Source organism: Melospiza georgiana, chromosome 3 (genome assembly GCF_028018845.1).
Source record: "Melospiza georgiana isolate bMelGeo1 chromosome 3, bMelGeo1.pri, whole genome shotgun sequence".
Classification (NCBI taxonomy): domain Eukaryota; kingdom Metazoa; phylum Chordata; class Aves; order Passeriformes; family Passerellidae; genus Melospiza; species Melospiza georgiana.
In genome coordinates this window covers 42625542-42653072 of record NC_080432.1, presented here as the reverse complement: position 1 = coordinate 42653072, position 27531 = coordinate 42625542, and the positions used below count along the sequence as shown (strand labels likewise).

The following is a 27531-nucleotide window of genomic DNA, read 5'->3' as shown; positions in this document are numbered from 1 at the left end:
GGTTCCAAGGTGTTTTCTGAATGCGGCTCAAAAACTGTGTTAGAGCTATTTCTCATCTCTAAACCAAATAATGGTCGAATAGCTGAGGTACTCTGATAGGCCTACAGTTTTAATTTTGTTGTGTATGTCTTCCAGGGTAGCTTTTCTAGTGTGAGTAAGCTTGCATACACAAAAAAGATTGGCAAGATCCACAGTCTTCATACACCTTTGGTCATCCTTAGGATGAGTCGAGTGGTTCAATCTCTTACCATATGCTAGGAGTGTTAGTATTAGTTACTCTTGGTTTATAATGGGCCATGAGGTTCTTGGAAAGCAATCCTCATGTTAACAGTGATTTACACCTATGTAGAAATAAATATATTCATTAGAAGGAAATCTCATTTCCTTTGAGCAGTGAAGGAACAAAAGTAATTGGTTCCTGAGTCAGTGTAGGTCTTCTTTTAGAAGGTTCATTGAGATTAGCCTACTGAAGATGATTTCAGGTGGATTACCTGGGAGGTAAGGAGATAAGGATTAATACTTCTCCTGCTGTAACTGAGGGGATGCTTTTGTGCTCCTTTGGATGTTCTGAGATTTTGCTTGGCTTTACATGGTATGGTAGGATTAGGACAGGATTGAAGAGAATATTTCAGTTGGAGGAACTGACAAGTCACCTGCTACAACTGCCTGACTAATTCAGGACTGATCAAATTAAAGCAAGTTGTTAAGGACATTGTCCAAACGCTTCTTAAATAATCAACAGTCCTGGGATATCAGCCACCTCTCTAGGGTGCCTTTTCCAGTGTCTGAACAACCTCTTGGTAAAGCAGTGCTTCGGAATGTCCAGGCTGAACCTCTTTTGATTTATTACATCAAAATGATGCAGTCTTTATCTTCTTTTCAGGTTCCTATTTTTTTTTCCCTATAGCAGTTGTTAAACCCCTTTGCTGGTGAATTCCTCCATCACTATAGCAGTAGGGAGACCAAATAATTTATAAGATCTGTCAGAATAAAGATACGAAATGTAAACCTGCTATCTGTAAATGGGCTGTCCTTCTACTTGGAAACACAATATGTTTAAGGGACTGAGGTTTGCTGCTTAGATGCCAAAGATAACTGTATCTCCATCAAACTTTGTTATTCTGTGTTCAGTAATCTGAGCTGAAAGGGATTCTTTTTATCTGGCATACCATGGTGACAGTGCTGACTTTACACTTTCAGAAATGTTTGTAATAAATGCCGCACGTCCATGTGCATTGTACAAGAATACAGGGGAGATAACACAATAAAGAGCAGAGCAATGAAGAATCCCAGGTGGTTCTTGAGTGGCTTTCATCCTGTAAAGTTGTCTTGTGTAACCTTGCCTAACTTTCTGTTTCAGGAACAAGAAGATCCCAATAAGCTTGCTACCAGCTGGCCCGACTACTACATTGACCGCATCAATTCCATGGCAGCAGTAAGTTACCTCGCCTGCTAAACAGGGAAGATTTCCTACCACAGGGATGTGTTTCTTTAGGAAGAAGTCCTTGAAGGAAAAGAATGTTAGCCCAAAGGCATAACTGGTTTAAAATAGGGCTTCCAAAAGAAGAGTGTGAGGATTAAGAAAGACCTCTGCTCTAGCATTAGAAAGCACTATATTAGAAAGCACTATAAATATTTCCTTTTATTATTTCTACAATACTGAGAACTGAAAACAACCAAATTATGGTCTAAAATGAAAACTGAACATTTCAGGTCTGAAATGAAAACTGAAGAGAATATTTGATGAATCGGCAAAAAGCAACTATTTAAAAAATAGGTGAAGTTTTATTTTGTTGTATGGTTTCAAGTTGATTTGTAACCAATCTGCAAAATAACACTTGGGTTCTTAGTTTAGTAGAAGAATTAAAGAAAAGGTAGTTGTTTATATAAGATAATATCCAGTAATATAAGAGCACATAATTAAAAGAGCATAAGGCTGTAACACCTTAGATGTAAGATACAAGCCAAGAAGGTATTTGAGGAAAACCTTTTTAATTGTCCCTGTTCAATAGTTGTATACTGTGTCTCTTCCTCTGAAACATCCAGTTAAGCTGGTCACCAGCAGAAATAGAGCATTTGCATATAGTGTTCACTGATCTCCTTTGATTTGATAGATTTTACATTTTTAAATTTGATTTTTTTACTGAATTTGTAGTCAATTTTTTTCCTCCAATTACTCGTGTGCTGTGTCTACTTGGCTGTAGTTGATGGTTGTGCAAAAATGTCGATAAGAGTTCTGTTCCTAGCATCTTAGGTAGTACACCTTGCTTGCTTACTTATGCTTTTATTTTAGATTAATAAAGACTTCTCTTTGCCTTTTTTATTGTCATGAGCTATGAAATAATTTCATAAAACTAATGTCTTAATGGATGCTAAATATGCAGTAATGATGTATTTCTCATGGTAAAATATGTCTTGCCAAGTAAAACAACCTAAGATTTGCAAGCTACAATAACTCACTTAAGAGGATAGAGGAAAAGCTGCTTTCTACTGAGAGTCATGAATAAACAAAACTATCACCTTCCTTTGTGCTGTATTTTCATGGGGCAGAGTAAGGGAATAGAAAGAATATGGACTTATTTTTAGAAAAGACATTGAGCTTTAGTGACTGGCATGACACTCTGCTTTGATTTCCTGACTGAACAAATTTACTCTACTAGGGCCATTAAGGGGGAAAAAAATGAGTATGAAACCTTGCAGTGTTACTGAGCCAAATACTTCTGGTAGGATTTGATCCAAGGCCTCTTGAATCTACTGAAGTTTTTCCATTGATTTCAGTGACTTTTTGGTTAGTCTTTAAATGATCTTGATGTAAACTTGGAGTGAATATGTATACACCACTGTTACAAATCTGGAACAGCTCCATGGAATGAGACTATATTTTGGCCTATGTTTCTAATTTTAAACGTGTTTTAAGAGCACCAATAAACACCAGCCCTGGTAATGTTGTTTGCATGCCTGGATGCCAATGCCTGAATGATTGATAATCTTTTATTTGGCTTCAAGACTCGTGATTCACTCTTATGCTTGAGGTGTTGAGAAGACACACTGGGGTTAAAACCCCTGCTTCTGATTTGCCATTTGGTTCCTTCATTTTTCAGCAGGTGAAACCAAGTTGACTCGATTTTGCTGAAATTGTATAAGCGGAAAACTGGAGTAATCCAGCTAAGAACCGGCTCCAACACACTTTAAAAGACATGTTCTGTTCATTATTATTTAGACCTCTGAGATTTCTAACTTTCAAACAGTTATTTTTGGGTACCGTATAATTTCAGTTCTAAATTTAGTGGGGTTTTTAAATTTTTTTTAAACTGCTTCCAAGTGGAGTTGACTTTGAAACTGTGAAAGAAAAACATGTTTCATGTTGCTTCCTGACAATATCTAGTGTATTTCAGTTTGTGTCTCTTGGGCACTATCAGGTATTGCAATATTTCAATTGGAAGTATTGCAAGAAGTATTGGAGTTGAAGTGGTAGTAATAATCACAGAAGTGTTAGTTTAAAATGCCTTAAATCCTGCTTTTAAGGAAATTTTATCTTTGCATCTCCTGTGGATTTGTCACATTAGAATCTTTTCATATTTGTCTTGCACATCATTTTTTATGTCCTTTTTTTTTTAAATTATGAAGTCTTTTTAAAATATATACTAGCTTGGCAAGTATGTTCCTCCTACTCACTGAATGAGTGGAAATGGCACCTTTTTCATGCTGATATCATTAGGTATCTTTCTGTGGACTTCAGTGGGCCAGGGCTCCTGTGCTCAAGGATCACTTTCTCAGAAGCCCTGCTGTGTCTGCCCTTCACAGATTATGTTTGAGAGCAATGTGGTGATTCCTGACATGTTTGACGTTCCCTACTCGTAACCTTAGACCACTATGTTAGGAAGCACTTTAAGTCACAGATTCCTGATCCAGTTCAAAAAACCGTGTGTTTTATGTACGGTTTTCTTCCCATAATTGTTTCTGTTGCTATGACTTCTCAGATTTTTACACATTTTAAGCCAGATTCTCACAAGAGCAAATGTCTAAAACTGTATCTCTTTACTAGTGTGTGATTCACAGCACGTGGAGGCATTGACCCAGACTCCAGGTAGTCTGACTGGAAGGCAGTAGAACGTTGGTACACTGTCTTCTGGACCAGTCATTAAGACAAAGGGACAGCTGCTAATCATGTTTAATTTAGAAAGCGAAGCCTCCAAATTTGTCTAGTCCCCTGATCTCTGTGTGCTATAAATGATACTGGGGAGGGGGACAGGGTGCATGCCCACAATAGAAGACTCTTTCCATTATCAATGTCATTGTCATCTGCTGATTCATCAAAACACAGAAGTTTCTTTTCTTAAAAATATAGCAGCTGCCCTGTTATTATACCATGTAAAGAAATGTCCCTGTGTTCTGCCTGCTCTCCTTGCCCCATGACACTACTTGGTAGCACAAATAAACACAGCTCACACTTCCCTGGGGAGGAAAAATTCTTACAGCACTGTGTTGCTTTTATGATCTTGGCTGTGGATGCATTTTCACGGAGAGACTTTCAGGTGAGCAGTAGTTGAAAATTCAGCTTTTCTGGAGAGGTCGCTCGGTCGAGATTGTGAGATGGGTCAAGATTAATAAATACAGCTGTAACCAGGACCTTTTCCTTGACTCAGAAAACATTTATTTGAGGCAGAGCAGCTTCACAGGAAGTTAAAAATATATAAATCTTTCAGCAGAATTTAGCAGGTGGATGATAACTTTCTCCTCTAAGTTGGATGACATATATGTTACTTTAAACTCTACTTGCATGAAAGTTCAGGGTTTTTTTTTAATGACATCCATTCATAGTTTATTGTTTATAATTTTTTCAAATAAATTTATTCTAATAATAATTTATTCTCTTAGTTCAGCCTTAATGTAGTTAGAGATATGCACCTTGAATTTCAACTGAGTATAATGGCAAGTCAGAACATCCAGGTTGATTTTTCACTCTTCATTCTTTTTGTGTCTTACCTTTTTCATTTCACACATGTGAGGCTATGAAGAAAAATTAGGTCTGTTATAGAGTGTATTGTTGCTGATGGTTTATGCCTTTTCTTTCTTTTCCTCTCTCTCTTTTCCCCACATGCTGTCATCGTGTATTTTCCTTCCTGGTAGTTTTGGGGAATGATTAGCCGTTAGGATAAGGTGTGGGAAAAATCTATGCTTTTAAAAAAACTAAAATTTTTCCTTTTAAGCGGAGCCAAAATTTCAAAATAATTTCTTAAGCTACCTGAAGTTTTACATATAAAATTCCACAAAAAAAGATTGCTTTCACAAAATCTTGAATTTTTTTAACTGGCAAATCAAGTGAATAGATGCTGTACTTTCCAAGGTGATACACTTGATCTGGAAAACTTCAAATATACTAAATATGCTTATGAAAAGGGCCCTATGTATAAACTATCTTTTAGTGCCAGTAAAGGACCTGGCACTTTTTTGCTTCCCCTTCCTAGTATTTTGGTTAACTGATGGTAACTATCTGCCTCCTGAGCCCAGCAGACGTTAGTCCTCGAGTGCAGTTTGTTCTTCAGGAAAGCAATTCATCAGTCAGCCACGTGAATGAAATCCAAACTCCAATAATGACAGTTTCCTCCCCTCTGTCTCCCAGGGACAGTTATGTTTTTTATAACTCTTGCTGAGAAAGCCATTTCACAATGCAAACCCAGTTTCTTTAGTGAGGGCATGAGGATTTGAATTCCTGGCCATTCACAAGAGTGAGAAATGAAGGGCTCTTGGCTGCCTGCAGCTTTAGAAAAGGGGTTTTCCATAATCACCCTCTGTTGTAAAGGCAGGATTATTTGTATTTGTTTCATTTGGAAATGGGCCTTTTTCACTCTGAACAAAGTACTGTTGAGTGCCTTCCTACCATCCATTTGCTTTCCCCCCAAAATGGCTCAGAGGAGAAATTAAGCCATTGGAGGAACGGCACCTTTTCAAAGGAGCATTTATGGGCCAAAGGAAAGATGACCAGATGGGCTGTCACCCAAGAAAATACAAATCAAGCCCCAAATCACACCCGAGGACTTTGCCATCCATAATGCCTGGTCAGGATTTCTGTTTATTTTTCGAAGAGGGGGATCATATACGGCTTGGCTTAAGAATTTCAATTTATGTTTCTGGCTGTCGGGGGATGCTGGCAAAAGATAAAACATCATCAGCTCATTTTCCATCAGTAGCGCTCTGTCATTGCATTAGGGCAGGAAATAGCTTGCTCTGTGACTGAGTGAATTTGACTTTAGCGTGGATCAGAGAGAGGAGCCCTGGAGTTAAACACATCTCCCCATGCCAGCTGTTCTGCATAAGACAGCAACAGCGTGCAGCCAAGTGACCACCCTCGGCATCCGACACGTGCTGGCATCACGTGCCTTGCAAGAGCAGTGGGAGCCCTTCCAGGGAAACTGAGGTTCCTTGGGATGGTGGCGAGGATGGAGAAGGTTAAAGGAGGTTCTGGTGAGACAAAGGTTTTCTTTGCTGCTTGCTAAACAGTAAAATAAAGACTGAAATATTTTGCTGTGGTGAGCCATAATTGTAGCTACTCAGATTCCACCACAGAGAGGTACAATATCAGATCCCTGATAGATGATACTAGTTTAATTGGGTTATTCATTTGAGAAGGGGTTCAGAGCTGCTTTCCAGATACCACTGAGTGATATCCACAAGAAGTCCTGCCAAAAAGAGAGTCATTTATCCTCTCATTTTACAGCTTGAGCAACTAAGAAGACAGAGCTATAGGCTAAGAATTTCCAGCATTAAGTCTTGACTTTTTCAAAAGACACACATGGGACTTGTGAGCCTGGGTGATATATGCAAAGGGCACTGCAGAGTCTTGCCTCACATGACAAGGTTGCAGTGGTGCTGAGTGTAGATCTGGAACCCTAATTTTCCACTGATATATCACTTTTTTTAAGGGCTTTATCTGACTTTGAGAATTGTATTTTTTTTGTGTGTACTCTACTCATTGTCTCTTACCTTAATTTACAGTCTCCCACAGCAACTTCAGTTCCAGCTGACTGCAAGCTCTAGTATTTGCAAGCGGCATATGGGGAGGGAGATCTAGGCTTCATGTGTTTCAGTTTACTTGTTAAAAAAAAAAGGATGGAGATTTTTATGGTGCTCTAGCTTTTTCCAGTAAACGTTCCTAATTAATAAGGGCAAAGTGTACAGGGAACACCAGCATCTTAAAACAGGTGCTAACCTTTGCATGGGGAAGAAAAGTCAAACATGTATATAAAGAAAAGGTAATTCAGGGTACTTGCAGGCTTTCTAGTCACTTGAAGTTTTTATGCTTTGAAACCTGACACAAAAGTCTGGTTTGGGTTTTTTTTTCCCTCCACCCCAAATCCCTCCAGTCATGTCACTCTAATAAAAGATATTGCCTCTCCCTACAAACTTTGCCTCACACATCCATAGATCACCACAGCAGATTGCTGTTCCAAATTAGGTACAGTTTTCTGCGGGCATACTGGCAACTGTGATTTTTGGGGGGTAATCTGAGAACCCTAGTTTAGCCAGTGTGGCAAAGTGATACGCTGCTGCCAGTCCACACGAGCAGCCTCATCTGGATTCAGTTTTGTAGCTGAAGCACTGCTTTCCTGGTGAGAGGTCAGCGGGCACCTCTGCATGTGTCGATAGGATAGTTGTTTTTCATAATTCCTGGTCTGTCTCTTAGCTTCCACACAGCTCAGGCTTTCCTAATCGCCACCTTCTTTTGTGACCAGATGCAGACTCTGTATGCTTTCGATGAAGAAGAAACAGAAATGAAAAATAAAATAGTTGAAGACTTGAAGACAGCTCTGCGGACGCAGCCCATGAGGTAATGCTGTTTGCCTTTCATCGCGATTCGCTGCCTCCACATGGCCACATGTGACACTGCCAGCAGTGGCAAGGACAGAAACCTCATTGTCCCACCTCACACAAGCCTCTCTGAGGTTTCAGACAATCCTCAGAGGGCCCTACAGTCCCTGGTCTGGGCCTGCTTAGCTGGCAGGCTAATTTCACACTAATGCTGAAACATAGAGTTTCAGGAAAATAAAAGACAAAATGTACTGTGAAAAATCTGTGGCAGATATTTGCAAACACAGGGAATGACTGTGAAGATCAGATTTTAGTCTTCACAGCCCCCTGCCCATCTCATGTAATTTGATTCACTTTGGGCAAAGTCTCAGCCTCTACTCTCAACTTTGAATTTAAGCTTCCCCTTATCTTTAGTAATGTGAACTGTTTAGTACAAAGCAGCTAATCCATCTGACATCACCTGGTTTGGCATTTTTCCCATTCATTCTGTGTTGTAACTGTGGCACAGAAAAATGTAAAGAGACTTTATTGTGTACTGTCTTTGAAGGTAAGGTCATCTTTCTTTTTCTGGGAACAAAGCTCTGAACAATAGCAAACTAACTAGCATAGAAACCTTCTCAATTTAACGCTTGGAAGAGCAGTGGGGAGAAACAATAACTGTAGTTGATAAGATTTCAGGAAACACTCAAAAAATTCTGAATGATTTTTATATTGGCCAAATACTTTTGTACCCACACCATGCTGAAGTCATAGTTTCAGAGAGCTTCAGTAATGCCTAACCAAATACAGTTCTCTTTTGGGGAGGGTATCCTAACCAAGCAAATGAAATAAATAAATAAAAGCAATCCAGAAAATAATCTCAAAGAATTTTCATTGCAGTTACTTTGACTTGAAGTGAAGATTTTTTGGGACTTCTTGCAGAGCTATGTGCTGATTGTGCTTCTCCCTTTTATAATCTTTAAAAAATTGACTGCATGCAGCTTCTCTAGTTTTTACCTCCTGTTTATTTCCTGTTCTGATGGGTTTTAAGAGAGCACAAAATCATATTCTGGTGCTCTTCAAGCATACAGATTTATCAGGCTTTGGTAATTTTACATGTAGGTAGAGTGAATGCTTTTAACGTGGAAGCAGAGAAGTTGTTTCCTGAGACCTAAGTCAAGAGTGACTGTTTGATGCTGTATATCACTGTCCTGAAGCAGAGAACACAGTAAAATGCAGCTGGACTCTATGTTAAAATGGAAACTGAGGCAACTGTCAAACTCCCAATTCTCTCCAGGCTTTTAAACCAAAGTGCTGTGCAGTTGAGACTTTATATAACAGAACTGTTACGTTAATGTGGAGCTAGTTTGATGATTGCTCTGTGAAGGTGACAGCTTTCATTGAATGTAGCCACAGCAGCAAGGCCTCTTTGCTTTGTCCAGCTGGAACACTTTGGTGGCCACTATTGGTTGTTCTGCTGTGTCATTTTGAATAGACAGCCCAAACTCCTTGTTGAGGACAATGCAATAGAGAAGAAGAAAGAACAAATTCAAATGAGCATTTGAGCAAATTCTTTTGCTCAAATCCTTGCAAGATTTTTCTTCTCCAACCTGTATTGCATCTGCTGGATCCCCTTAACAGCAGCCTGTTGCTTCATCTGTTTGTAATAACCCTGACAAGCACAAGCATTGGTAGAAGCATCTATAGGTTGCCCTATAAAGTCTTCTCAATTGCTGGCAATGGTTGTGGGGCTTTTTTTAAAAAAAAACAGTTAAGCCAAGCCAAATTTTGAGTTAAGTCCTGTGTCTCAACTAATTTCCAGCGACTCAATTTGTTAGCTGCCAAATGGGCTGCATGCCAGTGCCTGATCAACAAGCCAATTCCTTCTTGATGGAAAGGTTGCAGTAGAGAGGCCCTCAGCTCCATCAAATCCCTCTCATAAGCAGTGTGATACCTCAGCCTTCAAAATACTAGTCTTTCTAGTTTAATTTGGATATCAAATCCTGTTTTCTTTGCCACCTCAATTCATCAGGCCTCTGAAGAAAATAGAGACCTAAATTCACACAGGATTCCAGAACTGTCTGGAATCCCTTTATGATAGCAGGTTACACAGGGGCTCTGACAGCTTATCAATAGGCTCCTCTGCTTGAATTCTCTGATCCAGAGGGAACAAAAGAAGAAAAATACTTGCATTTGGTCTTTGTTTTATTTTACTGTAAACTGTGTCTCTTCTACTCTACTAGTAGATACTCTATTAGTAGATAATGCAGAGTAATTACTAAGCTCTGCCTCTATTCCAACCCACCTGTTTTAACAGTTAAAAATAAAGCAGACCTATCCAAACTCAAGTTCCTATCCTCTTTGTAGAAAATGGGATAGGAGTATCCCTGGGGCAGTTTCTGGTCCCCTTTGAGCAAGTGTACCTTGTTTGATATCTAGAAGCTGCCCAAATATAATAAAGCCAGGTTATGTCTTAGTGCAGGGGAACGATCACAGCCACAGAGAACAAAAATGCTACATCTGCATCTTGTAAAGAAACACATTTTCTCTCAGGTTTGTAAAAACTCAGAACTATAAACAATTGTGATGACAAATTGTTGGACAGAAGCAGTGGGAGAAGAGCTTTTCATTTGGTATTTTAGTGCCCCAAAATGGAGGTTCAGAAGTGCTGCAAAAGCAAAAATTTAAAAGGGACTGGGAAAAAAATTGCTTTTTTGGAGCCCTTGAAAAATACCTTCTTTAGTCTGAGTCATCACTCATTCCTTTTACTGTCTGCATTTCTCTGTTTGTTTTATTCAGATTTACCGCCTGCTATTTTTTGTTTGACTTAGCAGTGTTGCATCCAGGTACATTCTGAAGAGGATCATGTATGCAACTGGCAAGCAAAATCCATGATGCTGAATTTTCAGCAGTTCAGTAGTTATCAGGATTATGTGTGCCCCCTGGTTCAAAAGCTAATGCTGCAGGGAAGTGCAGCCTTGCCTGTTAACAGGGTGGGGACATCCTGCTCTCTGCACACCCACAGCATATGATCTTTTGGTCTTTCCTGAGCTGCATCAGGTCTTACAGGGAAGCTGTACCCCCAACACTTGGAATCCATCAGTGGGTCAGTTCCTCTTTGGCCACCACATCTGTATTTGGATGAAAGGTTTATTATTAGAGCTAGCTAGCTCATTCTGATCAGCACTCTCTAAAACTTGAAAGGCAAAGAGGTGCCCTGCCTTTTAAAGTGTGCTAAACTGGTCAAGTGAGAGTCTGAGGTGAGGTTAGGCTTTAATTTGTGTGTTTAGCACCTATTAAAACACACTCTGCTTTATTTACATTTCAGTATTTGAATGTGTTAGCCAGAATGCATTGGCGTATATGTTTAACTTTACACCTCCCAGTCTAGAACAAGACCTTACTTTGCAGCACAGAGGCTGGGTAGGGCAGGAGTTAGTTACACACGTGCTGTGTACTGTGTGCAAGAAGGTTCTTGACTTGTATAAGTTGACTTTGCTTTTGCACATACACACAGACACCTGCATAGAGGCAGACAGATGCACCAACACCAACTCTGTGAGGATTGTGGCTCTCAGGCTGTCGGCTAAACTCCCACTTCTTTTTCTACCTTCCACAGACATTTACTCACACACCTCCCCACACCAAACAAATCCTCATACTGAGTGTGTCTGTTGGGCCAGGAACTGCTTTGCCATTTCTTTGCCTCCGCCAGCATGGTTTCTGGCTTTTCTGGAGAATAAGGAACTAAGTGTTTGTAAAAGGGAGATGAAAATCATAATTTGATTCTTGCTTCTGGTTGCAGCTGAAATAGAAGGGTACTTTCTTGCTATTGAGTAACACGACTCACTGTTTGCTCTCTGGGCTAGGAATAGTACAGGAAAGTCCCAACATTGTTTTAAATTATGTCATTAATCAAGTTTTGTCACACACACCGCTTTCCAGCACATGCCTTCTTCTTGCAATGACCTCATCCTAACAGTCCTAGAAAAATTGCACTGCCAGTGAGTTTAGTGAGAGTTTGTACTTTATTGGGACAATGTGACTTTTGTGCATTTACCATTTTTTTTTCACATGGTCATCAGAGCAGGCGAAAATACATGAAAATCGTGGTGCCTTGCTTGTCTTGTCATAAGATTGTGTGTTCTATCCCAAAGTGGATTTAAGGGACCCTTTCCTCTGCTGCTTCTTGGGATGTTTCCATCAGTATTGCTCTGTAACTTCAGAAACATATTCATCTTAAGTCTTCCATCAGCCCTGGAAGCTAAAAAAAACAGGGAAAAACAATTGTGCTTTTCCCCCAACCCCCAAAAGACACAGGGAACAGATAAAGTATAGAATGGGACTTGAAGGTAGGGGGGACAATTTAAAGTAGTAGTAGAGACAACAGTAACTCCACTCTTTATAGGCCCAGGGAATTGATCAGAATTCATTTGCATCCTTGATAAGTAACATGCTGAGTTTGTACTTATTTTTTTTTCAAATAAATCCTTTGCGGCAACTCTTTTAGGTGTGAATGCACTTGTTTCAGTCTTCTTTTTAAAGCTAGCAGCTAAATGCATTGCAGAAACTTAACTAAATCTGAATCTTTCTGTCATCAGTTTGAATAACAAGCTGCTTTGGCTGACTTCCTGGTGCACAATGTCAATGCTGCTCTCAAGCCTGGAGAGAGAGGGTCTTTTGCTCCTATGACTTGTTAGGGTAGACAAAATGATGCATCCACAGAATGTGCAATCAGACCTTGCAAATTTGGCAGATTGTCTTAGCAGGGTTCAGTTTAATCATGTTTTCATTTTGGTGTGCACATGTTCCTGTGTGTGCCCTTACTCTGATAGTCACTTTGAAATTAAGTTTTGAACAAAAGCCAAACATCAGACCAAAACTTTGTTGAATACACCAGGCTTTTCCATATTTTTGGTCATATTACTGGCTCATATAAACTGAAAGTTGACAAATCTATCAGCATAGTGAGTGTAACTTTCAGGTAGGCTCTGAAAATTCCTTTGTGGTGTGGAGTGTAACCATCAAAAGACCATACATGCGATGAATCCATGTTATCCAGAGAAACAGAAGTATGGCTTGGGTTTCTCTTGCTGGTACCAGGACATGAACGGAGACCAGTGAAATTTGGTCTTTCAGTACGGTACTTCCATTATTACTGATTATAAGTAACAGCATCTCACGGACAGAAAAAGAAAGATGGTACATTAGGGAAGAAGAGGGACTGAGTTGAAGCTCAATGACACAGAATTTTGGTACTTTTAATTTGTTACACAGTTGGCAATTGTTAGCAACCTTTTCAATTGCTCAAAGTGTCTTTCTATAGAAAGCTGTTCAAAGCATGGCCATGGACAAATCATTGCTGGTGTACATTTTTGTAGACTGAAAATTCAAGTGGGATGCACATGGTTTTGCATTCAGACATTCCAAAAACTGTACCTACCTGAGCAACATGTTAGAGGAGGCAAACAATGCAATCTAAGGAAATTATTTGCAGCCCTTTCCATGTCTTTGAATCCCCATTTTTAATCCTAGGAACTTCAAACAAAATATTGCTAGAATGATTGGTTTGAATTAGCTCATCTAATTCTATCCTTTTCTAGTGATTTGTCTACCGGACTGTTTGCATGGTCTAAATTGACCCATCTGGATTTTTAACCCTGGTTTTCAACAAAAGCAGGAGGAGCATTACCATTTACAGAAGAACATGCCCCTTTTAAATATAACATGTTCCTACACATATCTCATGGGATTAGAGTGTGAAGGCAGTATGGCTGATGGACAGAGTGGGAATGACTTCCCCTTTGTCAGTGTGCCCAGATCCTGGAGGTGGAACCTATAAGCAGCATTGGCTGAAAGTTAGAGCTAAGCCTAAAAATGGTTTTCAAGGTAATCTGAACTCAGAACTAGAAGTGTGGTGACAAGTCTGTGTGTTGGGTGTATTAGCACGTATGTAAGATGGAACAATTCAAAAGAATCCCTTCAGCTTTGAAAAGGCAGCAGCTGTTGAGGTGAACCACAGCAGTGTTTGGTGGTAACTGCAACAAAGAACACAGAGACCAAACAGAAGTGTAAGATGATAGCATATAATTACCCTGAAACTATGTAACACACCATTATTAGCTGGAATGTTTTCTCTCTTGGTTTGTTTGCTTTGTTTTTCTTAAATACCTGGGAATTGTTCTGTGAATTTAGGCTGAAAACTAGCCAGCTTTTAAGGATCTGGAGTTGAATAATATGGTGTCTTTTGAATAAAGTGCCTTTGGTCTGCTTTCCTTATTTTTCCTACTTTTTTTTTTTTTTTTGTGTGTTTTCTCTTTTCAGGTTTGTGACCAGGTTTATTGAGCTGGATGGCCTGAGCTGTTTGCTGAACTTCCTGAAGAGCATGGACTATGAGACCTCGGAGAGTCGCATCCACACATCCGTTATAGGGTGTATCAAGGCACTGATGAACAACTCCCAGGGACGGGCTCACGTCCTGGCCCATCCTGAAAGTATCAACATCATATCCCAGAGCTTGCGGACTGAGAACATTAAGACCAAGATTGCTGTGCTGGAGATCCTAGGGGCTGTCTGCTTGGTACCAGATGGTCACAAAAAAGTCTTGCAAGCCATGCTCCACTACCAAGTCTATGCTGCAGAAAGGACAAGATTCCAGGTAAAAGGAGGATGCTTTGACAGAAATACCCAGAATGAGGAATCTCTGCCAGGAGTAATTTTTGAGTGCATATATTGCAAGCTTGCTAAGTAGTAAAAAGGCAATATTTGCCATTTTGTTTTAGGAAGGGAAATTCCTCAAATAGGTTCTTACTATACGTGTATACTTATATTTATACTTCTATTTCAAGACATATTGCTTGTCATTAATGCTAACTTAAAATTCCATATATCTTGCCTGAAAATAGGGGTTTGCTTTGCTAAATGAAAGCTGATTATCTGCTCATACTCTAGCTTTATGGCATTTCTAGGATGGTAATGATTTATTCTGTCCTAGAAGCTGAAGCCACAGACTTTCAGGACCTTCTGTCGTGATCTTAAATCCTTAATTTAGTAATAAAAAGAATTGTGGATTAAATAGTGGAGATGAAGAATTAAATTAGGTATGGTGGAGGCACTTCACTTGCCACTTAGCAATCAACTTGTGAATCGTCATCACTTAGCAATTGTTGGCTCAAGTAACTCCCTTTCAGACCACAGAAGGGAAATGCATTCTCAGAGACCTTGAAGTAGGTCAGTGACAGGCTTTTATTGTGGAAACTCCTGGCTGCTACTATAATGTTCCTCCTCCCTGTGAACCGAGCTTCTTTACAAAAAGATAGTGGAGAATGTTGCGGTGTGTGAAGATGTGGCTCCTTAACTTTGGGATAATCTAACCCATTTACTGTTTTTCCTTAGAGGAAATCATTAGAGCTGTGTTGTGCCAACAGGCATGGGATCCCAATGCCTGACAGTCATTATCTCTTACCTCCTCTCAGCCAATGGATTTTAGACTAATAAAATAGTGAATGGGAAACAGTCTGTGCTGATGGACAGTAGCTGCCAATGTTTGTGTTAGAACCAAATGCACTGTGGGATTCACTGACTGTGACTCAGACCTGGGAGAGGGATGCAGGAGATTTTGATTTGGTATTAACCTATATTTGGCATTGTCAGGTCCGTCCCTCGATGTGCACCGCCTCCTTTGCATTGCTTGTCCATTCAGATTTAATGTGTGTCTTTGATATGCAAGTCCGACACATATGATGGATGGCTGCAGAAGTGGGGGCCTTTCAGCCTCAGTTGGAAGCTCTTGAGGCTACTTCAATGGAGAAAATCATAATTACAGGAAAACTTGGAAAGTGAAGAGATTACAGCTGCAGTCATAAGAATGTGTCACCATTCTTTAGTACAGGAGGAGGATAGGAATGAGCAGTGCAGGTGCAGGAAGTAAGCCACGTACGTGAGCTGTGATGTGGAGATTATTGGGTACTGCCTATGGAGGAGAAGGAAAACATTAACATTCAGTTTGTTCCCTAGTAATTAGCTTAAATAAAGAAACCTTCCTGAATTAATATGACATGTTTTTATACCTGGGAGACAGGTGGGGATAACTTGAGCTGCTCTAGGAAAAGCAGTAACTCATAAGCCTGACTACACTTGTCCCATGTTAACTTGCCCTTACTGGACCAACTGACTCTGCTTAATAATTCCGTATGGGACAGATGCTGTGTTAACCCTAGCTGGGTGTTCTCTCTCTCTGTTTCTATGTTGATTTAAAAGTTACTGAATAACTGAGCTAAGTCACTGCTGGGTAAAATGTGGTAGCTTTTGAGGAATCTGGTGGAATGATTTGCAGGTGCTTACCAGTCTCTTACACTCATGAAAAGTACTTTGTCTAAATACTGTGCTTGTCAAAAAACTTTTCCATTCAGGAAAAAATGAAAAATAGATGGATACTCTCTTTTATTTCTCAAGTAAAATAGAAAAAAAAGAAGCCCCACCCAATCCCCAGAATGGTTTAGCAGAAGGAATGTGTTCTTGTTTGCAATTACTATGCTTGTGTTTAGAGACTGAAATTCAATTTTCCACTATACTCAGCAATAGCTTGAGTTTAATTTTGAAGAGGTAAGTGTTCATCCAAAGACATTCCTCATCCATCTCCAGTTATTCTTCTAACAGACAGACTAGGGATTTTTTAAATCCTGAAGAAACAAATGTGGTGATGGTCTTTCTTACGTTTTAGAGGATTCTTCTCTGATACTGCAGCACTTAAAATTAAGAGTGTTCCATCTCTTTGCCTCTTGCCCTCCTGCACCTCTGTCTCAGAATAGTCTTGCAGCTTATTGTCAGGAAAAGCATCCACTGTAACTTGAATATGGGAAGCCATTTTAAAAGAAGGATGAGCTGAAAATGCTTGTTCTTTACCTTTCCTGTAAGCTTCAAAGATGTAGTGTACAATGAAAGCGTTTTTCTATCCTCTTTTAATCCTAGTCCTGAATGTAATCTTTGTAACCCTGAGTTTGCAAGTATCTGAAGAGATCCTGTAGGTGCGAAACAGAGCCCTTTGGGGGCTGTGTTTCCTGCAGCTCGAGCATCTAGCAGCATCTTTTGGTGTATTGAAGTGTCCAGAAATTGTGGAGCTTTGCAGCAAACTTTATACTTGGCCGCTTGACTTTGACCAGCCACACCTAAACACTGTTATGTTGAAAGCTATCCACCACAAGTGGGGAATCTGGCAGAACCCACAAACAAGAATTCTTTCTGTGAAAGTAATAAAACTGTGAACTAAACTGTAGGAACAGGAGAAACTATTCAGGGTAGAAATTTATTCCTTTGCCTCTATGGTCCATCATTGCAGACTGATTCTAAGTGGTGGGGGGAAGGAAAGCTGGGAACTGTGAAGGCACTGCTCGGTCTTTTTATCTAGCTCTGCAAGACATTGGCCAAATTAGAGCCACAGTGCATCAGAGCAAAGTAATCTCAAATTTTGGAAATCAACTCAGTTCTTGTGAAGTAAAAGTGCAGAGCTTTCTGGAAATTGTACTGAGCTCACTTTTATTGGAATGTCCAACAAATAACTTACAGGTGATACTGACCACTGACAATATCAGTGCCAGTGTTGCTTTTCCTTAAGTTGCCTTCCTGACAACAGTGGTTGAAAATATTCATCATCCCATTCAGCCATCTACACTGTCAATTTATTCATCCTCATCTGTGAAAGCTGTCACTTTGTATATTATCTGTTTGGATTTATTTTCAACTCTTGCAGGTAGCAGTAAACCTAGGTGTCCCGTTCCTCCTCGTGTCACTTGGGGTGATCAGCACTATGTCTGTTGGGGCATCAGGAGGTTAATGTGATTAACACTAATACAGATCTACTTTTCCCCAACATTTTTTTTTTCCTTTTGAAGAGAAATATCATTGTGATGAGTAATAATTTGGGGTACATGCTTCTGCTTCCACTCCTTTTTGTAAGAAGAAGGAAGAGAGGTTCAGAATGATTTACTGGCAACCGTCTAAAACTTGAGCTCCTGAATAACTTGCTGCTGACAACTTTAGATCGAAACAGTGATTATTTCCAGTGTGCACAAGTGTGGTGGAGTGTAGAGATCATGTGTTTAACACAGCAACATAAAACATGGCACATTTTGTTTAATATGAGGAGTTATTGCCAGTCAATGTTCTAAATGCAGCTCCTGCTACCTAGCACAGCTGCCAAAAGTTGTCAGAAGACTCAGCAACTGGTGAATTAGTGGAGAAAGAAAGCTGTGACTTAAGGTATGGTTCTTACAAAACTTACGTTAACTCTGTCCTGCAATAGCTCATATTTCTTGAATAGAAAGCTTATAGTTTTATGCTAGGGTATCTGAAGTCAAAATTAAATGACAGTGAAATTCCTGAGCATTATAAATTCAACATTTATATTTAGTCCCAATTAAGTCCAAATTAACTTAATTGCACCAAGTAATATCAACTGAAGACCATTAATCAAGCAGTACTGAAATGCTTCAGAAAGGATGTCTTTGCTTCCTGATATGTTCTCTTTTTAATTTTTTTATTAAGTTAATGGAAAATATAAACAGAATTTACATGAATATGAAGGACTATTTCCTTACCAAAAAAAAAAAAGTGATTTTACTCTGAATTGAAATGGACGTCAAGTATTATTTCCTTCTAAATTGCCAGCATTTCATCTACTGTCTATAATTGTCAGTCCCTAACTTCAGTCAGGATTCACCTTAAAGCCCTGGGGAGATTCTCCAGAACTTACTCTTTTTTGTTGAGGTTCCAGTCTTCACTCGATTGACATTACATACTGCAACTTCCCCGTGTGTCTTTGATATTCAAGGTGCTAATAGGTGTATCAGGATCATCCTTGTCTTGGCACTTGCAACAAGGTTCTATACTTTATGTTTGTGTCTCAATTGATATAGTCACTATACCTATTTTCTCGCATTTGCCACATCTTCTTGCCTGAACTTTTCCCTTTGCTTTCTTTAATTATTGACCCTTCTTTTATAATGCCCTTCTGCCTGGAATGATTCTCACTTTAATGTCCAACAGGGTAGTCTGTAGTTAATGTTAAGATGTTCCTTGAAAACTGTCCTCCTCAGAGTAATACTCTTTCTGTACTCAAATACCACAGCAGTATTAGGGCATGCCTTCAATCTCCTTCCTGAGGCAATCTGGAAAACTCTGTCTTCATCCAATTGTTTGAAACATGCTACTTTGCCTACAAATCCTACTCTGTTCCTTGAAGAACAGACATGAAAGAAAACACTTGAAATCCAAACAGTAAATCCTCAGAGCAGAAATGTGGAATTAGGAAGATGAGCTCTTGTTTGAGCCCTTATTGTCCTTGCTGGGATTTTTTTCCATGTATTCAGCATAATTCTGTCACTGGCTCACTGTGTGATCATAAAAACATTGCTTTGTCTTTTTTTTTTATTCTTGTGAATATAGAGTTTTATAAAATGCTGTGAAAACTGAGAAAGAGGAGTCTCTGACTTTAAAGTCATTCATGTCTGAATTATTGTATTTATGACTGGTTTCCCTTGTGAAAGTGGCACATTCTTTCTCTCCCCTAAGCTGTTGCCTTTATGATTATTTTTCTGCTTTCTGCCTCCCCTCCTTCTCTCTGTGTCATGGCATTGTATCACATTATACTTTTTAACATGCCATATTTTGAGACAAAACTAATATTGCAGTCGTAATGCTCTATTGGCCTAAAAAGTTTATCAGGATGTTCCAGTGCTCTTCCAGCACAGCTTGCTATTTAAAATACTCGTCTAGCTGTGGATCCCTGTGGGGAGAAAGAATTTTCCTTTTAGTCTTTAGAGAACCTAGGTGTTAGGTACTATCTGAAAGAAGCTGGTTTCACTTCACAGAGGAAATATTAACGGGCTGCTTTGGGGAGAAAACTCTTGTTTTCCTCCTCAATGCTGCTAGAAATTTTGAAGCTTGAGGCAAATGAATAAAGAAAGTTTGATATTGTCAGTTGAAAAGGTGGAGGCCAGGAGCATTCCTTCCAGAGCCCCTTGCCTGGTTTATACCAAACACTGTCAGTACAGACCATAATTTGTAAGGAGAAAGCTGATCAATTTGGAATTGTAGTAGAGGATCTAACAAGGAACAAATTAAAAGGCTGTATTCACTCTTGATTTCCTTCTTCCATTTAGGGCTCAGCCAAAGCCTTTTGAGGTTTGCTGCAGATTGAGTGAAACCCTACTGGTTGTCAGTGATGAGGAATAATGGGATTAAGTGAGGAAAGTTTTGCTTAAATAGTTGGAAAAACCTTTATAATCATAAGATCAATTGGGCCACAGAAGTGGCTGCCAAGAGGTGTGGTGAAATCTTTTTCACAGGAAATGTTCAAGTGAGGATTTGAACCTCAGCCATTTGCAAAGAGTTGGAGATATTGGAATTTGGCCACAGTATGTGGGTGTAGACTCTGATTTTTAGGAATAGCAAGAACTTACAGTGTTTCCTTCTCAAGCTGAACAATTACATGAAGATGTGCTGCTCTTCAATTGGATTAGTGCAACACAGAGTTTTGGGTTTTCTTGCCCTGAATTTGATATGCCTCCCATTGCATTCTGCTCCTAGTTCAGCATTCTGAAATGGGGGATAGAAAACTTTTCTTAGCATCTTTCAACCTGTATGGATGCTGTACCTGATATGCTGCTTCATAGATTCTGTCATGTTCCTACAAGTCTGTGAGAAAGTATGATAGGAATGAAGAGCCTCTGAAGAAAACCAGCAAAACTATCCTTGGTTTTGCTGCTTCTGTAGTGATGGCTAATTCACTTATTCCAAGAAGGCACATGTGTTTTGAATTTCAGTGTCAAATCTTGAAGTAACAGAATAAAATTCTCTCATTTATTTCACTTCTGCTTGTTTGTCAAGTTGAACAGTTGTTTTTGTTGGTGAATTTAAAGACTTCTCAGGTAGTTTCTGATTGTCACTGTTAGAGGTAGGATGGTGGATTGAGCTGACCACCAGTCTGGCTCAGTAGAGCATTTCATGTGCTTTTATGTAAGACTCGTTCCCATTTCTAGCAAAATATTATGTGGTGGTAACACAGTTACTGGGATGATGGATAGGATTGAAACTCAAATGCCTGGAGTAGGGTAATTTGAAAATTCCAGTTGGGAAATTTAGAAGCAGCAAGAGAATGGAGTTAATGAAATCGAGCTTGTTTGGTAATGAACATACCATGCTCAGATGTGAAAACAGCTGTCAGTAGCAGTGTATGATAGGTCAAAATATTTTTGCACAAAAATAAGCATGAAGCCAGGAGGTTATTCTTTCTCCTGAAGAATGTACAGGAGGATATTCCTCCTGTTTCTTGAGACATATCTCTGTGTCTTTCTGCAGTAAACAAGATAGACCTATGGTGACTGGACGAGGAAAGATTTTGCTATGAATGAACACTTTCAGTAACCAGGGACAAAAGACTGACTAGAGGAAAATGAACTTCCTTACTCAGCATCATAGCTGCAAAATGTTATTTAGATGGTCTGCTGAGCCAAACACAAAAAAGTTATTTTTGTCTTCGTTATCCCTTTATGGTCAAAACTTCTTAGGGAGACTGAAAAAGAATTCTCTTTTTTAGCGTGATAGCAAAACAAATATATGAGTGTGAGGCATTTATTATTTATGCTGGAGTGAGACTCATACAGCTGAACTCACAGATCTGAAGTGGAATTTGTTACTCTTCCAGTAAGGAAAATCATCCTTGGAATTATGAACTGATCAGAGAAGATCCTGAAGAGAATATTAATGGTGATCAGCAGAAAGCTGAACGTAGAGTTGCTTTCATGGCTAATCAGTTTCTGCATATAATCTCTTTGGTAAATATTCAAGTGGAATTAATCCGGAATAAGGCAAAGGCCACCAATGCTACTTGTCTAGTCTTTTTCTCTTTTGTCTCCTGATATTCACAAGATTATGGTAAAATATCAGTATGTATGCAGAAATTAGACCACAAACGTTCCTGTGCTGAACACTCCCTGTGGGTTGGTTAACAGGGGGACACGCAGTCTCCAGGGAGAACTTCCAGCAGCCTTTCAGTAAGCAGAGCTTATAAGAAAGATGGAGAAAGACATTTTACCAGGGCCTGTGATGACAGGACAAGGGCTAAAAGGTTTAAACTATAAGAAGCTAGACATTGAATGGGTAAAAGGAAGAGAGTTTTTTAAGATGAGGGTGAAAAGGCACTGGAACAGGTTGGCCAGAGAAGTTGTAGATGCCTCATCCCTGCAAGTGTTCGAGGCCAGGCTGGATGGCGCTTTGAGGAGAAGCCCAGGTCTGGCAGAAAGATGTTCCTGCCTGTGGGAGGAGAGTCAGGACTAGATGATCTTTAAAAGTCATTGTTAACCCAAACCATTCCATGAGTCTGTAACATGGAAACTGGAGCTTAACTGCACTTCCAGTGGAGATGTGTAATTCAACTTTGAGCTTTGGAACTGTATGCACAAGGGATATTCCTGGTATTTGAGAACCCCTAAAAGGAGCTTACCAAGAGGTAATAATTGTCTGCTTCATGTTAAGGGGTGGTAAGTGAAGGAACAAGGATAGATCTTTCAAGGTTCAGGCATAGGCTTTATTCCTTAAAAGATAGCTTCTCATTGCAATTATCTCACCTGTATACAGAAGTGCAATCTATCCTGCAAGAAGTTAGCTTATGTCCTCTAACCCAGCTTGTTCTGTTTCAGTCGCTGTTAAATGAGCTGGACCGAAGCATGGGGCGATACCGAGATGAAGTAAACCTCAAAACAGCCATCATGTCCTTTATCAATGCTGTTCTGAATGCAGGTGCTGGTGAGGTGAGTCACTGCCTGGGAAATTCTTTCTGAAATGTTATGTTTAAATTAGTTTACCTTGGAAATAGTTAGTAGATTAAGTCACAAATCTTGTGGTAGTGGGTGGATATATTTTGTGGAAAATAATGCTTAATTGTTAAGATCAGTCTTAAAATTATGTCTTCCATATTATTTCATTTCAAGCTTCTTCAATATAGCATAGACTGCTTACACTGAAGTGATTACTTTGGGTTGTTTTTTGGTTGGTTGGTTGGTTGGTTGGTTGGTTGGTTGGTTGGTTGGTTGGTTGGTTTTTTTGCTGTTTTGGTTGTGGAAGATTTTTTTGTTTGTTTTAAGAACTGCAAAGCATTTACCTTTTTATTTCATCCTTTTTAGAAAATATTTTGGTTTACCTTCAGAAATGTTTTGAAATGTTAAGTTGTTTTGACTCAAAGCCAAAGTCAAAGCATTTTAATTTTAAAATATCAAGGGGAGACATTTCAGAAAAAATGTTCAGAAAAAAAATCCCAGGTCCTAGTTGTTTTACTTTTATTAACAAGACTTCCTTTTGAATCTGAAGGATAGTTTAAACTAATTTATTACATTAAAAGTGTTACTTTTGTGACATTAGCTTTTTTCTGTTTTTGGTTAAACCACAAAAGACAGCTAGCTCCTGAGAGCTATCTGACAATGTATTTGTCTCTATCTCTGGGAATCCTGTAGCATCCCACTGAATAGGTGTCAGAAGTTTGTCAGAGTAGGTGATTTTATGTCTATGGTCTTATGACAAATAAACAGGAAAAAATTAGGAGGAAGACTGCGATGCTGTTCATCTGTAAGCAGGAGAGGAACCTCTAATGGACTAGCAGGAAAAGTGCCAGTAGCTTCTGTTCCTCATGGAACAACATGGAGTGTGCTGTCCTTTTGACTGCATATGCAAAACTCATAGTACATAAATGTACTTTTAAGTGAAATGGAAGCAATGGCATTAATTCCTTTTTTGCTTACTTTACTGGAATTATTCATCCCGTGAATCTGGGGTCAGAATAGAGAATATTAAAAAGAGAAGAACTGAAATTTTAAGCAAATGTTTTTAAAATGTGATTGACAGCTTTTGAAAACAAATAACTTGGATTTCCCCCATTTTTAAGGACAATTTGGAGTTCCGATTGCACCTCCGATATGAATTTCTAATGCTGGGAATTCAACCCGTCATTGACAAGCTCAGAGGACATGAGAATGCCACGCTGGATAGGTAAGACTTATTTTCTGAGAACTGCTACTGATGAATAGAAAGACTTCTTAGAAACTCTTCTCTATTTCAGAGAGCTTATTCTGTCTCTTCTCGAAACTGACTCCGTAAAAAAAACAAAAAGAAAATTAAAAAAAAAATTATCCTAAAATTAACATCAGCAGATGAAGTAGGAATGTACATGCTAAGTTGGCAGAGGCTGTGGCAAAGGAGTTCCTCAACTGCTTTTTTTCTCAGTGGGGGATGGCAGTCAGAATGAAAAATACAAAAAGTATTCTAATGGTTTTCTCTTGAAGCAACACTGGAACAAAAGCCTGTCCTGGTAGGAGGCAGGGAAGCCAGTAGTTCATGGACTTCATTGTGACTGAGTATGTGTGGTCTAAGTGCAGGTTCTGAGTTTCCAAGTTGTATGACTACAGTATGCTGCAGAGCTGGAACCAGGAAAGGTGCTTTTGATCTGCAACATTGTAAGCAGGAATAAGAAAATCTGTCCTATAGATGATCTATATTGCTTTGGACAGTAACCAGGAGTGTTTAGGAGGGACTTAGCTGGATTTTACAAGTTAGGAGAATAACAAAGGTTTGAGAGGATCTCACATGCCTGGATTACAAAGACTCTTGTACCAGATCTGTACAGGGGAATGTACCACAGCCTTTCTCCACCTCACCTGCTGTGCTCCAGTCTCTGTGTAAGAAAACTTCAGATGGTCAAATGTGTCACTCACCAGGTCACCCAGATCCAGACATAGTCATGCTGCTGTGCTTATCAATAGGCATACCTAGAGGCTGTTGAGAACTGATCCACTGAATGCATTTCTGTTTTGCTGCTTAAAAGAAACAACTTGTAATGATTCCATACCTGCCTAGCAAGTATGGTGTGGACTTTTTAGAACTGTATTATCTCTGCAGGCATTGCATTCGTCAAAAACAGAATATCCCTTTCCTATTTTATGTTTATGTTTTGCACCTTACCTCAACACAGTGTTACAGAGTTAGAGAGTGTGTGCACCTCTGCCAGCCTTTTCTTTTGGCCTGTCACTGACCCCCTTGCCTTGCATACCTGTGGCAGCACTTTGTGTGAGAAAGGCTTGCCAATTTCTACATGTTCTAGCTGAACTGAGGTTTTGCTGCTTCTCTAGTGACACACTTAGTTTAAGTCTGAATCATGCCATGAACATTGCCAGATGTTTTGTTATTCTATTTCCTCTTAGACATTTAGATTTCTTTGAGATGGTCAGAAATGAAGATGACCTGGAGCTTGCCAAGAGGTTTGACCTGGTAAGTTTTAATTTGTAGTACCTGAACTGGCCAAAGCTGAACTTGCATCCAGTTGGGATGCTTCTTGCACCTTTCCTTTGTGCTCCCTAAAACTAGTGTTTGACTTTGATGCTAGGAGTGGCTGATGCTCTTGCTTTCACTGTTTCTCATTTAGCAAGCAGGAGATTTGCACTGTGTGAACAATGAAAACAGTGGTCACACAAAGGGCTTTGATGAGTATTTTTTAAAAACTTCTTTCTTTTGCTTGCCTGAATGTTCAGGAGTGAAGGAGGTTCTCAACCATGCTCTCAGGTTCTCAGTCCTGATGATCTGGATGCCTTCTAGTTTCAGACATCCCCTTTGCAGGACTATGGGTGAAGTTTGGGCTATTTTCTGATATTCTTCCCAAGATCACATGTAACTCTGCTGACACCTGTTGCCCCAGAGCCTGTGGACAGGATCAGTATTTTAGTATATGTGGATTTTAAAGACTAACATAGAGACAGCCTGTAGCATCAATAAAAAGCTGTAGGGTCCTGAATGGTTTTGTCCCCTCTTTCTTTGTGAACAGCTCTTGCTGCACACACAGATAGAGAACAACTGACCCTTTCTTGCTTAGCTTCTACTGTTTGTGCCACCAGTTTCCAGGACCCAAATGTTTTGCTTGCTCCAGAACAGTTCTTGGTGGCTTTGCATGGCTCCCTTTCTAGCCTTTTACTTTGGAGATCTTTTCTATACTGGATAGGAATGACAATGCTGGTGTCAAAGACCCTTGTGCCTGTTCCTGGAAGCTGCATCTGGGCATGGCAGAAGACTTTGCAGAGGTCCACTTGCTGGAAATTTGCCTGTCTTTGTATTGATTGGCTCTTTCACAGTTAATCAGGTTTTTACTGTGGATGGTTTTTCTCTTCTCTCACTTCAGATCCACATTGATACAAAAAGTGCCTCTCAGATGTTTGAGTTGATCAAGAAGAGATTGAAGCACACAGACGCCTATCCCTATTTGTTATCCATCCTCCAGCACTGCTTGCAGATGCCATGTGAGTACATTTACAGACTTCCAGAGGGAGGGGTATTGGAGAACTGGGAGAAACACTGGTGCTCACAGATACCAGGGCACTGCCTTTGTCTCCCATTCAGCACTTGGCTGTGGCTAATGAACTTGATATCTTACACTGAAAAATTTTTGTTGCAATACTTAGGGCGGCGGTTTGACCTCTCTGCACTTGTAAATAAAATTGAGTAGCTGAGACATTCCAGTTAGTCACTGACAGAGATTTTAATGATTTTAATCAGAAGTTTTAAAAAAGAGTCCTTATGCTATAGATCAGGGAATTCCCAGAAAGAGATAGCATTTGGAATATTAAAAAAAGACACTGAAGATTTTTTTCTGGTGAAATAGTACAGTACTGAAAGCTGTTCTGCCACTGGGAAATTCCACAGTAAGTCATCAGACTGCTATCTCATGGCAGTGCTTTAATGGAGAGCTCCCAAACACAAAGTGAAAAATAATACTGAAATTTGCTTCCAAAGAAGTGATAAGAATCTTCTTATTAACTGCAATAGAACAATTCAGTTATGCATCCAGAGTGTAACAGCAGGATCACTAAAGAACTGCCTGCCTTGATCCTGTTAGGGATGAGGTGCTGGTCTTCCATGATTTCCATCTGTATTTGAGCACTCAAACCGAGAAGGGAACATGAGGGAGATGCACTGGGGTGTGTTTTTCAGCAAGCAATGTGATGTGTGATATGTCCTCAGGCTCTCCTTAGATCCAAGTACAGCGATGCACAAATTTGAGCAGTACTTTGTCTCAGTGTCCTCTTTGATATTACTCTTTAGAATAGAACTTGAGCTTTATGTGTTGACTGGGATTTTTGGTGGCAGAAAGACCAAATCCTGTTAGGCCAGGGCAGGATTGTACTGGAGCAATTTTAAAGAGTCTATAAAGATCTAGGTTATGTAACTTAAAGAGTTGAGGTGGACTTAATGTTGCTCTGGCTCTTCTGTTTGGATATCCATGGGATCAGTACCTTTGGTTCAAATTCTGTTCTTTATCTCTGTACTTTCCAGTCATGTTTGGATGAATTTTTCATGCCAGTTGAGTTTCACTGACCTGCAGATAACCAAGCATGCAGATAGAACATCTCATTGTTCCTACAGTGACCTCAACATCAAGCCCCAGAAAACACTGAGTGTTAGTTATCACAAAGGAATCCTTTTTATAGATGTTTAGTGTGCAATTTATAGCTAACCTGTCAGAAGGGTTGCATAGCCTGAATGTGCACATCAGGCACAAAGTTGCCTGTGCCTGTTATGAGCTGTGCCAGTATGCCAGGTGTTTGTAAATAATCCGCTAGCAACTGTTCAGAGTTAGTCTTTGTGTTCTGTAATTCATCACACACAGGACTGAGATGAAAGGTGGGGAGGAAAGAATGCCAGTTTGTTGGC

At 39.6% G+C, this 27531-nt stretch overlaps 1 protein-coding gene across 2 annotated transcripts in view; it reads left to right on the top strand.

Moving 5' to 3' along the window:
- DAAM2 (dishevelled associated activator of morphogenesis 2) overlaps window positions 1-27531 on the top strand; it is a 172989-nt gene that overhangs the window by 96529 nt on the left and 48929 nt on the right. For both annotated transcript variants that reach the window (XM_058020231.1, XM_058020230.1), the window contains exons 4-10: window positions 1361-1435; window positions 7734-7828; window positions 14113-14446; window positions 22485-22595; window positions 23723-23826; window positions 25035-25101; window positions 26003-26120. In XM_058020231.1, coding sequence (XP_057876214.1) covers window positions 1361-1435; window positions 7734-7828; window positions 14113-14446; window positions 22485-22595; window positions 23723-23826; window positions 25035-25101; window positions 26003-26120 — 904 coding nt within the window. The remainder of the gene's footprint in view (window positions 1-1360; window positions 1436-7733; window positions 7829-14112; window positions 14447-22484; window positions 22596-23722; window positions 23827-25034; window positions 25102-26002; window positions 26121-27531) is intronic.